The sequence below is a fragment of the Egretta garzetta genome, unplaced genomic scaffold (assembly GCF_000687185.1).
Source record: "Egretta garzetta isolate BGI_Z169 unplaced genomic scaffold, ASM68718v1 scaffold287, whole genome shotgun sequence".
NCBI lineage: Eukaryota > Metazoa > Chordata > Aves > Pelecaniformes > Ardeidae > Egretta > Egretta garzetta.
The window spans coordinates 12,964,906-12,977,381 of NW_009260435.1; the positions used below are offsets into that span (position 1 = coordinate 12,964,906).

Below are 12,476 nucleotides of genomic sequence, written 5' to 3' on the forward strand. Positions count from 1 at the left end.
CTCTTTCCCCTTGAAAACAATTAGCTCGATATATTTTTATGTCACTGATTATTTTTAGGTTTTGTGCTAATACAAAGTGGACGTATTTACTTCTCATTTTGGCCATCAGAAAAAAACTCCACCATTATTCAGCAGCTCTAACACCAGCTTGAAGGAGCATCTCACTGGAAAGCCCAGAAAGCAGGAAGACACTCCCTAACCTGGTGTCACAAGAGGCCAGCACAGATTCTTGCTCCCAGAGCCACCAGCTTGTCAACAACACCAAGGCCGGACGGGCAGGATGGGCAGCGTGGTGGGATCTGCAGCGGTGCAGCCGGGAGGTATCAGCACAGGAAGCGTCAAGCACAAGACTTTTATTAATGAAAGATCATGGTAACTGAGGTAGGATGGATCCTGCCATCAGCCACTTAGAAGGAGAAACCTGTGCCCAGAAAGGGAACCCACGATTGCCCAAGGTGAGATAAAACCTCGTATAAAGACACCTCCGCTCAGACCCGATGGAAATGGAGCGATGACCTATTTCATTGCTGATGGCACGGGGAAACCAGGGCTTGCACAGCATTGTGTTTTAATAACAAATAAAACCAAGCTCTGCAGACCCTCTCTTGGACAGGGATGAGGATTTCTTGGCACTGGCAGCATTTGCGGCTGTCGTTAAGCAGGTGGCTGCTGGCTGAACGCAACTCCTGGCATGGGCTGAAGGTCCAACATGCACAAAAGGAGGAACAAATGTGTCCATGCGGACATTTTGGTGGGGGAAGGCTCACCACCCTCCCCGTGCTGGGAGGGAGGAGGTGCTTTGATGCTGGGATGAGTCCCTGAGCAGCAGTGTGGGGCTCACAGTTTGGCACGCAGAGGTTATTGCTGGGCCACCACAGAACATCAAGCAATAAGCAGTGTGTGACACTGACGGTCCCTGCCCAGCAGGCGCATGGGGCTCCAGTCCTGGGGCAGGGATGGGGCTGGGCGGGAGAGGGGATGGCATCCAAACACTCCTGAGAGCATGTGCCACCTCTTCCTAGCACCCTTTTGGAGAGGAAAAAAAAAAAATGGAAGAGAGGGAAAGGTTAAAAGAGATGGAGTTTGGGGGAGGTTTTAAAGTGATTATACATAGAAGCTCTCAACTTACTACTGTTGGGAAGGAAAAGGAGAAAAAGGCGGCAATTATAGCCAGACCTTGGATGCTTGAAGGATGGAGTTTCCCACAGCACATAGCTGTGTGTGGTTACCCCTAACAACATCAGAGCAATAGCAAATAAGGAAAACATACATTTGGGGCAAGACTAGAAGAGCCAGAGCAGGGCCTCCTCTAAGGGCACCCCGCCATTCCTCTAAACCCAGAAATAACCACCCGTGTCAGACTGTGCACTGGTTTAATGTGTCAGTATGAAATTCCATCTGTTAAATCAATGCAATCCCATAGAAACACTTTTCCTGTGATTTAAGAGTGGCTTAATACATTCCTGATGAACCAGATTGGTGATAGACTTGACTGAAGTGGGGAAAAAAATCTGGATTAACCCCAATAAATTAATTTGTTTGCAGTCTTTTGCATTCCTCTATCCAGAATCACATTAAAAATCGTATTTTATATTAAAACCAAGAGGGAAGCCCTAAGACTGCTCAATAGGAAGAAGGAAGCAGAGGATGGAGCAGGATCCTCAACATGAAAGCAATAAAATGCTGTGGCAAGGGGGCCCTTACTAGCTGTAGGGCTTGCAGCTCTTAGTTATGTTATCCCTTGGTTCCCAGCTGAGGCAGGGACTGGCTGCAGCTCAGGAACTCTAAAGCAGCATGGGAGGAGAGGGGAAGCAGGATGAGCTGCCTGTTAAATGGTGGTGTCTATCTGACTGGCTATCAAACACAAAGACTAAAAATGGAAATTACTTGTGCACAACCACACACAGTTTCTGACGTCATTTTCAATTTTGAGAAGTCTGATCTAACCCCACATTATGCAACTGTTGAATCTTCCATGCTGGCAAAGTCTAATTTTCACACGCCTACATGCTATGTACCTGATTTTTATTTTTATTTTTAAATATCAACAGCCTACAGCACTTTTTTTTAAAGAGACTTAAATGGTCATAATGGTTATGAAAGGTCCCAGCTTCACATCCATTGTTTAAAAGGAGTAGAGGCAAAAAATACACAAAGTCCACTCTAAAAAACAGGCAATGAAGGTAATGCAACAGTAACAGATTAAATGAAAATTCAAGGGACAACATGTGGATTATATATCCACATGCAAAAAGTATTCAATGCATGTTTCATCCATAACCCACCTTTCTTTTAAAAGTCACTTTTATAACTGAGAAAAGAAAAAAGCCCCTAAATTAAAAAAAAAAGGAACAGCCATTTTATATCAGTCACTGCTGGAATGCACCTTCGTGGTGCTTAACCAAGCTTTCGCCTGAATTAAGCAAACAATGTCACATAAATAAAAGTTCTTTCCTGAATCCCCTGTAAACCGATTCTCAAACCAGGCAACAGAGAAAGAAGTGAAAGAGTGAAGGCAGTCCTAGCGGCAAGAGCAAAACGTGGGCTGAATTCTCCTCTCTGGCCCTTTTACATCCCTGTCTGTGACGAAGTGAACTTCCCTCTTGTTGGAGCCCAGTGTACAACCTTGAATGTCTCAAAAGATACTTAGAGCTGCTGAATAATCAGTTTGAGAACACAACAGCATTTCTGCCTTTTGGGTTGGGGTTTTTTTTGGACAGTCTAACTTGGTGGCTAATTCCCACCCTACTGTCAAAGATACACGAGGGGAGAATGCAGAAATCATAGGAAAGGATTTTGATTTCACATGGTCAAGACCCTAGCAGTCTCCTGGGCAGAAACTTGCTTCTGAGCAACACCCTTTCTAATAACCTCACACTGCTCTTCAGATCAACACCTCCTTCTTCACTACTGTGGAAGTTAATGAACAGCGACCAAGTTGCACGGAGGTGCATGCGCTCTGTGCACAGATCAGCAACATACCGCTTTTTAAAATAAATATCTGGTCCCGAGACCTAGGTGGGCATTTTTCAGAGATGCACATATGAGTTCAAAATTGAAGGCCAAAGAGAGATGATCTTGCTAAGCAGGAGAAACTGTCCTCACCTACTGGGTAAGATGCACGACTTGAAGAGCTGAAATTAATTTTTGCATCGTGGACTGCGCTGTATGGGTCCAGGCAAGCACACGGTATCAGCAGTTGTCTGAAATCCACTGGATTTGGTTCTGCGAATCAGGCCTGATTGACATGGTCCCTAAAGATACTGGTATCTGTGTGAAGTGATTCACTTGACTGCAGCCCATCACAGGCACATTTTACCAGGCTGATTTACAAACTGCAGGAGCTCCAGCTAATCTTCTCTCTTCCACCAAGGAATAAAAGTGGATGTTGCTAGGAGTGCTGATATCCGGACAAGAAAGACTTGTTTTCTGTTTCTATGGTTGCAACAGCCCTTAAGAAAGATATAAATTTCCCTGCAACAACTAACTGCATATTCATTTTAAGGTAGATCTAGTTCCAGATTCCTGAGACAGAACCCTCTACCTGTTCCCAACCCCACGAAGCCAGAGCAGCAATATAGAAAGTTTCTAATCTCAACAGAATTCAGTGAGCAGCATGATTGGTTTGGAAAAAAAACAAACAAAACAAACAAAGACCCCCAAAACCCCACAGCAAATTTTCAGCCTGTATGTACAAAACCAATGCAAACAAGTAGAACATTCTAGTTATATTTTGTAAAACACATGTTTGGGATCAACAAAACATCAAACATCCAGACCCTAGATTACAAAAAAAAAATCTATTGCCATCTAGTTGTCAACCCCAAGTTTAGACAGTCCTTGTCGGAAATCATGTAATTCATCTATCTTCCCGTCTAGTACATCTAAAAAATTCTTTAATTCAGTTTTAAGGTTGGTCTGCCTATGTTTGCTCTCTTCAACTTCTGTCCTTAGCGTTCTGACTTTCTCTTCAAGATCTTTGTTCTTTTCCTCAGCAGCCTTAAAGACAAAAGAGAAAAGAAGATGAATCATAGAGAAGAAGGATGAACAGCATTTAATAGGGTAAAGCAACAAATGGCAGCCGAGCTGTATAAGTTTGCTTCGACGTCTGCAAACTGATTAAACTCTCAGCACTTCTGAGAGCAAGCGACGTGCGGTAGTCAGATTAAAAGGGAAGAGAGCCCACGCAGGAAAGGACACAGATTAACTGGAAAAGGCGCTTTACATCAGATTTTGTCATTTGGTTGGTATCTTAAAATTCAGCTGGATTTAAATCATGCACTATGCATATATTTCTGTCATTGCTACAGTTGCAGAATTAGACTCTCTGCCACCAATTACATACAGAATTATCTATGTTGGTTTAACCTTGAAAAACAAGCACAGAAAATATTGTCTTAGGAATAATATTGCTTTATTCAGCACTTTTAGATTTATTGGCATCTTTTTAAAGTTCCACTTTGTGTGACCACCCAGGCAAGGAACAGGGTAGCCACATACCACTTCCCTTGCTGCAGTTTGTTCTATTATTTTCCCCTCTTGTTAGCACTTCTGCTATTTTTCTCCATTTCATGTGTGTAAGCACATGCCTATTCTCACCAAAACCCACAGACAACATATTTTACCATACTGAATCAAACAAAATTCATAATTTAACCATTTTCAGCATCTGCACTCCTCAGTGGCCTTCTAAATGATTTTAGATCATTTAGATTATCAGAGTGATGACTTATTTAATTTATTGGATTTTATTTCATTGATGAGACTGCTTATATTTGTTCTCCTTTCATGCATTAATTTACTGCATTTACATGAGCCCCTACGTTAACAAGTGATGCCCAAAGCCCAGCCTCCAGCTGGGGCAGGGCTCCCGCAGTCCACCCAGCTCTGCTCGGCATGAGCGCTTCCCAGCAGAGGAGCCACATGTGCAAAATCAAGCCACAGCAGCTATGCTTTGCTGGAAAGGAATGATGCAGCATGTAAACACATCCTCAGGGAAACTTTTTTCCCTGATGGTGTGCAGCTACACTCATCTGCTTCTTTCCAAAAAGCCTTCCCTAGCGCCACCGCGGCAATTAGCCACAGGTCTTGGAGTGCTGCTCAACACACATGGCTGTGGTGCAGCTCCACAAGCCCAGAGTGGCAGAAATACAGGATAGCCTGGAATCTGCAGGAGACAGATGCAACACAATCCCAGGCAAACTAATTTCTGCAAACAGCAAGGCAAAGAAATGGAGCTATTTAATTACTCTTGCGCTGGGAAGGGCACAGTGTATTTTGCACGTAATTAGCATTTTTTGTTTTTACAGACTGGACCTCTCTTGCCTTCAAATGCTGAAGTCTGAACAGAGGAAAGCATATAGTTACGAGAAAGAAAGTAAATGTATCAACTATTTTTAAATTAATTTCATTGCTAAACTGTACCTGTAATTGTTCAGATACAGATTCACATTCTGACATTAGCTGTGGTATAATTTCACCCTGCTTTCGGAGATCTTCCAGTTCCTTTGAAAACATAAAAGAAAAAAAAAAAAAGAATGCGAGCTTCAATTTAAAGCATAATGAAAATTTGAGAATATGAAATGGCTTTGCATATTTTATTGTATTCTGTACAGTATTTGAATGTAAAATAATCAAAATAGCATGTCTGCATTCCAAAACACATGCTAATTTTCTACTAAAATACATTTTTGCACTATATTTGTGACTTCATACTTGTAACACAGACAATGTAATCCGATCTCTAGCATGAATGCCATTAATTATATCAATGAAATCTTAACCACACACCTATGCAAAGGATTTATTCAATAAGAGAGAAATCTGAAGGGCTGTAATGCTACAAGCAATTTATAGATGGTAGCAAAGAGCAAATTAGACATGAATTTTCAATGATATGTGGCAGCAAAAAAGGCCAATGGCATTATGAGCTGCATATAGAGAGGCATCATTACAGAGCACAGCTGTAATAGGCTCTCCTCCACTGTACAGCTCTGAAAACCGCCCCCCCTCCAAATTCGTATTCAGTTCTGGCATCACTATCCAAATTGAGAGGACTAGCTGAAAAGAGTTCATGAAAAGAGCAACGTGACTTGATAGGAGACCATGTCTCTGATGGAAATTAAGAGAGCTGAATATATTAACACAACAAACGAACACCACCAATGTGGGTAGCAGGGAAAGACTTGAAGAATGCCTGTACATTTTACAGAAGGATTGTCAGAGCACCTGAAAAGCACATTTGCAGGTCCAAGAGAAACTCTGAGACTCAAAGAGAGTGCAAGAGCCTCCTCCAGAAACTGCCCATGTAGGTGATGGCCTCAAGAGGCAGCAGGGGTATATCCTCCCTGAGCCATACTGACACAGGACAGCAAAACCAGTCCTATCTGAAAGGCAGATTCCTTGGCTACAAAATATGATTTCTTCCCTAACAGGTGAACTTACAGCACACAGTGAGTGTAACAGAATCCGTAAGTCCAGCTCTTCCACAGAACCAGACAATAACGTTTTTTCCTCAAGTCCCCCTGTTTCCCACACATATATATCTGTATATACATAAATAACGCCTGGGGGCTCAGATCTCAAAATATAAAAATATTATACTATATATACTTACTATACATACACACACACACACTGCTATACTGTATACTTACTATATATACTATAATACATCGCGTGCATATATATATACATACTATATATATGCGATATGGCACATGGCATACGGTATATATATAAATATTTCACTAGATAGCTTTGTCCTGACTCCCATGGCTTTACATTTCTCCTCATTTCCTACATGAAGAGGACATCAGCAGGTCCTCTGAGCAGGCTTCAGGCTGGTTTGAACTGCAGACCATGAAAGGGTTACTTATGGGTGGTTTAGACCTAATCAAGGACCTGCTAATCTAAGTATGCAGTTTGAAAACAAGTTAGTATATTGTCAGTGTAAATGGAAGATAGGCATATAATATTCACAAGTCAATCAATTTTCTGGTTCATTTGGTACCGTAAAAATGTGAATCTTGAGGAAAACACTAGCAGATAATATGGTTTATTATACATGCTATTACCACAAAAAGGCTGGGAAGAAAGCATGACATGTTCCTTTGAAATATGGGGCTGAAAAAACATATTATATTTATAACAGTGCATCAAAATCCATCTCCCTAAACTATTTCCTTGTGCCATCTTAAAACCCCTTAACAGCACTGCTTTTAAGAGCACTGGCAGAGATGCTGTAATGGCACATGGCAAACTTTACTGCACCTGCTGACAGCTTTTTCTCTTCAGCCAGCACGGAGCATTTGGTCACTGTGATGAAGGAAAAAACCAAGGATCCCATTATTTTCCCCACTGCTTAGGGGCTCCAAGCCATCAACATTATTCACGGTAGAAAAATGAACACCCTGTATGTCAAAAATGACAAACTCTAGGTGAATGTGAATTACTCACTCTTGGCATTAGTCCTGAGATCAGAGGGAGACCGTAAAATGGCAAAGCTGAAGACTACAAGCCATCCGGATAAAGAAATAGGACCTGTTACACAAATGCCAGGTTATTTTGTAAATGATGGCTTTTTAATGATGCTCCTGATGTCTACGGGAATTCAGGAAATGGGGACTGGCAACCAAATCTGTTCTCAGCATACGTCTGCCTGCCTTTGGATAACTTGTTCCACTACTCCAGCTCTTCTATTAGGAGTAAAGCATTGTATACATAAAAGTATCATGTTTGTTAACCACTGCCAAATTAAAGTGTGCTGTCACAGTGCGTAACACATCGCGAAATTGAGACTGAGGAACGCTATCAAACTATTGCTAAAGTTGTACATGGAAAATCTAGAAATGGGTGACACCCTGAGACATGGGGCTTCTTCTGGTTGTAGGTGAGTCAGTCCATAAATCCACATCCCAAGTGTGAAGCAGACACAGCCACTCAGACTCTGAAGCATGCCATTTCTGTGTGCAGGGCACTTACCAGCTCTTTGTCCTGAAGTTCTGTTTCCAGTTCCTGGAGGCGTCTACTCAGCTGCGCATTTCTTTCCTTCTCTTTATTTATTTCATTGCACTGTTCCTCCAGTTCTTCAATCTTTAAGAAATGTCAGACATCAGGTGAAATTTTTCAAATTTCTGGAAATTTGGGGCAGACCACGGCTGATGTAAATGGGCATTGCTCCACCGAGCAGAGGGAAGCATGGACAATTTTAATTTGTTATGAATCTGTTTCCTAGATCATAGCATTTGATTCACTCCAACAAAATTATCGCTTCTTTCCTTAAAAAGAGCCAATTTACACATCCACTAGGAAGCCCTGGGACTGTGTTTATTCTCTCTCACACAGTATCTCATATAATTACCCAAGAATGCACAAAACACTGAGCTGCTAGAATAAGTGGGGCTGGGAATAAAATCCACACTTCATTTCTATGAAACCAACACAAGACTATGAGGGATGGGGTGTCCTAATGCAGCAAGGAGAAGAAATCTCTCCCGCACTCCCAGCTTTGCCTCCTCAGGGGTTGCTTATTATTCTAGCTGGAGTACAAGGGACCCAACATCAAAACTTTGGGGGAAGAACCAGTTCAGAGCAATGTGCACCGCTTTGTTCTCTCGCCCAGGGATGTGCTTTGCTATCTCCATACCTCTTCCTGCCAGCTCTGGACTGAGCTCCCAGGAGATGCACTTCCCGATGGGCCAGCTCATTAAAGCATGTACTTTAATGCTGAGCTTCTTGTTGCTTTGGGATTACAACTTCCCTCATTTGAAGGTAGAGCAATATGCAAAAAATTCTGACCCAATTAATAAAGGAGAAGGAACTTCCCAGGGTGCTGCAGTGGTGCAGTGTGAGCGCTGAGCAAGGAACCTACTTGGGGGAAAAGCTCAGAAAACCTCCCCGCACGGAAGAAGACAGCGGGTTATACAGACGGCGCCGCTGCTCAGTCTGGCCAGTCACCGGTACGATGACTTTGCAGCTGTAGTAAGGCAGTGTTTTGATAACCTCCTCATATCTAGGCTACAGCTACCGAGATGTGGCATGTTTCACCAGTTAATGTTAATGGGAACAACTTTTCTCTGCAACAGTACAGAAAAGTAAAAAACTACAAAGTATGCTATTTTCTTATAATGTACTGTTCCAGTCTCTCGCTTCTCCCCTATCCAAAACAGACTGGATGCACACCTAAAATACATGCAAACAGAGAGTATCCGCCTGGGGGAAAGGTTGATCCACATGGAATTTCAGTGCCAACAGCCAACCCAGGCCACCTCCAATGCTGAAATACTATTTGCAGCCTTCTGACACATAAGAAGATATGCAATTCTTTCCCTCTTTGAAAGCAAACACTAAACAACAAAAAAATCCTCATCAGACTGATACAACGCGATTTCTACACCAAACGCCCCAGTGATCCATCTTAGCGAGCAGGGAAAGGGTCCAGATTTTTCAAAGACATTTAAGATTAATAGAGTGACATTATCCCTGTGAGCGGTGCCCACGGAAACCAAGCTTCCCTGTGCTCAGGCTGGTGCCAAGCCTGTGTGGGGCTGTTACTGATAGCACTGTAGTGTTTGAAGGACAGTACCAATGAATACTCAAACTGAGGCTTTAAAAATTTAAACTTCTCAATTGTTCGCTGCTCTAGCCGCTGCTCACCCTCAGTCTTACACAACTTGTGCTCAGTAACGGAGGGGACAAGGCTTTTGATGATGCCTTTTGGCAGGTTTCTGGATGAGACGTGCCTGGCGTTAGCGCTGGAGGACCCAGCTGACAGCCCCTAGTGCTGAGGACATAACTCATGTCCTCATTCCCCTGCCTGCCGTCGGGATTTACTTCTGATACTGAGTGGTTCCCAGCTTGGTTTCCTGTGGGTAACCAGGCCATAACCTTGCCTTCTGCTCATTCATCATCTGGCAGTATTTAAGTGAGCTTTGAAAGGGGTCCGCAATAGTATTCCCACTTTTAAAACCTTTCTGTTTTATCACCCCAGCCAGGAACCCCTGCTGACACCATCTCCCAAATCAAGAGGCAGGGAGCTTCATGTGATGCAGCAGCACCAGGCCTCCCGCTGATGCCCAGCCCTTTGAAATTCCCTGCCCGCTGTGTGCAGAGGGAAGCAGCTGCCTTAACCCCCAATGTCCACTTCTCTTTCAAAGACCAAAATCCAACTCCTAACACACACAAAGATAAAGCAGCAGAAATCCAAGAGAAAGAGCAATGGCAGGAGCAGTTAGCTGGAAGAGACAGCTCTCCTGTGGGCATGCTCTGCTACCTTGCTCCTGAGCTGGTCGTTTTCCTCCTTGCAGGCTGAGAACTGCTTCTTCCAGTGCTCGATGCTGGCTGCGGACTCCTGCAGCGCCGTGGTCAGCCTGGCGTTGCTCTCCCGCAGCGTCTGCAGCTCCGTCTCCCACTTCTTCACATTGGATGAACTGAGAAAACCAGGGTGCCATTAGGTCGCTTCACCTTATAATCCTGCGTATCATTACTGCAAACTCATTCACCCGTGGTGTGTGTTTACCAAGGATCGGTTGTTGTAAGATCGAGCATACTCAGATGTGCGTACTGGCCCCTAGCCACTGCCCACCTAAGGAGAACATTAGCCTTAACTTGACTGTCTCTGCCAAAACAAAGGGATCTATCAACTCCAGCAAGACTGACCTGTGCTTCTGGAACAAAAGTCCTGCTGTCAAAGCAGGCTGTGGGGTTAAGCTGGCAGCTGGGACCTCCACCGTTTGCAAACAGGAGTTTTGCTCTGGCACTGTGCATGCTCCGTTCTCACCTCTGGAGCGGCGCGGCCGCGCCTTGCTGAGCACCCGCTGCAGTGCGGGCCTGGGGACGCCGTACCTGTGCAACACAGAGACTCTACGCAAGCCTGCCTATATCCCCTTCCCCCTTCAAACCTAGTTTAAAGCTCTCTCGATGAGCCTCGCCAAGTCATGAGCAAAAAGCCTTTCCCCCCTTTGCGATAGCTGAACTCCATCTGTCATCAGCAGGCCCAGTGCTGTGTAAACCTCTCCATGATCAAAAAATCCATGATCAAAAAATTCCACTGCCGGCACCAGCCTGTGAGCCACATGTTACTCAGGTGAGTTTTCCTGTTCCTTTCAGTATTCTCCCCTGGCACTGACGGGACTGAGGAAAACACTACCTGTGCTCCTGATCCTTCAACCAATTGCCCCAATGCCCTGAAGTCCCTTTTGATCGCTTTTGGGCTTCTCTCCGCAACCTCACCACCGCCAACCTGCATAACCAATGGTGGGTGACAATCAGAGGGGCCGTAACAGACCAGGGAGTTCCTACCAACACCCCTAACCCGGGCCCCAGGGAGGCAGAAGACTGCCCCATGGGATGGGTATGGTCGGCATATCGGGCCCTCCATTCCCCTTGGAAGGGAATTGCCTATAACAGTTACCCTCCGTTTTTCTCAACAGAGGCAGTCATGATGTGTGGGGCTGACTGACAACCTAGGCAACCCCCTGGGTGGACCGTCACCTACACCTGCAGTCACCTGGCCCTCAAGATGGGCCCCTTATCTGTTGTGTAAGGGCAACTGGGAAGGTGAGGGAGGCCGGGAGGGGACATGCCTGCCGCCCCGAGCAGGGACCTCTTTTGACTCCCCCACCCTGTCCCTTAGGTCCCCTCCTTCTGCTTGGTGGCAAGAGGGCAGGGGATCCTCTGCTTCTTGTGGAGGCTCCCTCTGCTGCCTTGGCCTCAGGGGTGGTGAGGTGTGGCTCCACCAATCTATCTCCCCCTCACACTCCCCGACCTTCCTCAGCCTTTCCACATCCTCTGCCAGCTCTGTCACCAGGCTGAGCCGATCATTCCCTGGGTCACACCGAAGAAAACAGCAAAACAGCTGCTGCCTCCACTGCCCTCCGGCAGCAGCAACAGGCTCAGGCGCTCCCTGCAGCCGGAGACCTGGGCAGCTCTGTTACATGATGCTGAAGAATTAAACTCCTCGTTTCCCAAAGCCTGAAGCTGCAGCGTAGAGCACGAGATTAGAGAGTGATGGAGGGAAGGCTTTGAAACTCCCTACATGTGAGCTGCTACTTGCCTGTGGAGGTGTCTTCAGCAGGCGGAACGAGCAAACGTTATGATTTGAAACAGGCTACGCTACTGAAATGTCAATAAAGAGAGATGATGTACTTCCAATATAATATATGCAACCTTAGAATTGCTCACTGGGTAATGCTGCTTATGGTGCTGCTGCCTTATTTTTTAAGTAGCTTTTTAAGAGTAGCTTGATCCTGTTATATTTTCTTTCCATTCACAGATATATTCACATGCAAGAGGCAGACAAGGCAAAATCCCAGTAGAGAATTATGGTATTTTAGTGCCGTAACTTTGCATATTCCAATGCCTGTATTTTCACTACGGCTGCAAATTATTCTTCTCAGCATTTTCAAATAATTTATCAAAGCAAATAGCAAAAAATGTGACTTCAAGGGGCATTGTCCACAGATTTAGAAACATCC

The 12,476-nt window shown here is 44.6% G+C and overlaps 1 protein-coding gene across 1 annotated transcript in view; it reads right to left on the bottom strand.

Annotated features, from left to right (window-relative positions):
- Positions 1–3,810: 3,810 nt before the first annotated feature.
- HOMER2 (homer scaffold protein 2) overlaps positions 3,811–12,476 on the bottom strand; it is a 35,101-nt gene continuing 26,435 nt past the window's right edge. Inside the window, 4 exon segments of the mRNA XM_035899563.1 lie at positions 3,811–3,999; positions 5,425–5,505; positions 7,984–8,094; positions 10,274–10,430. Coding sequence (XP_035755456.1) covers positions 3,811–3,999; positions 5,425–5,505; positions 7,984–8,094; positions 10,274–10,430 — 538 coding nt within the window.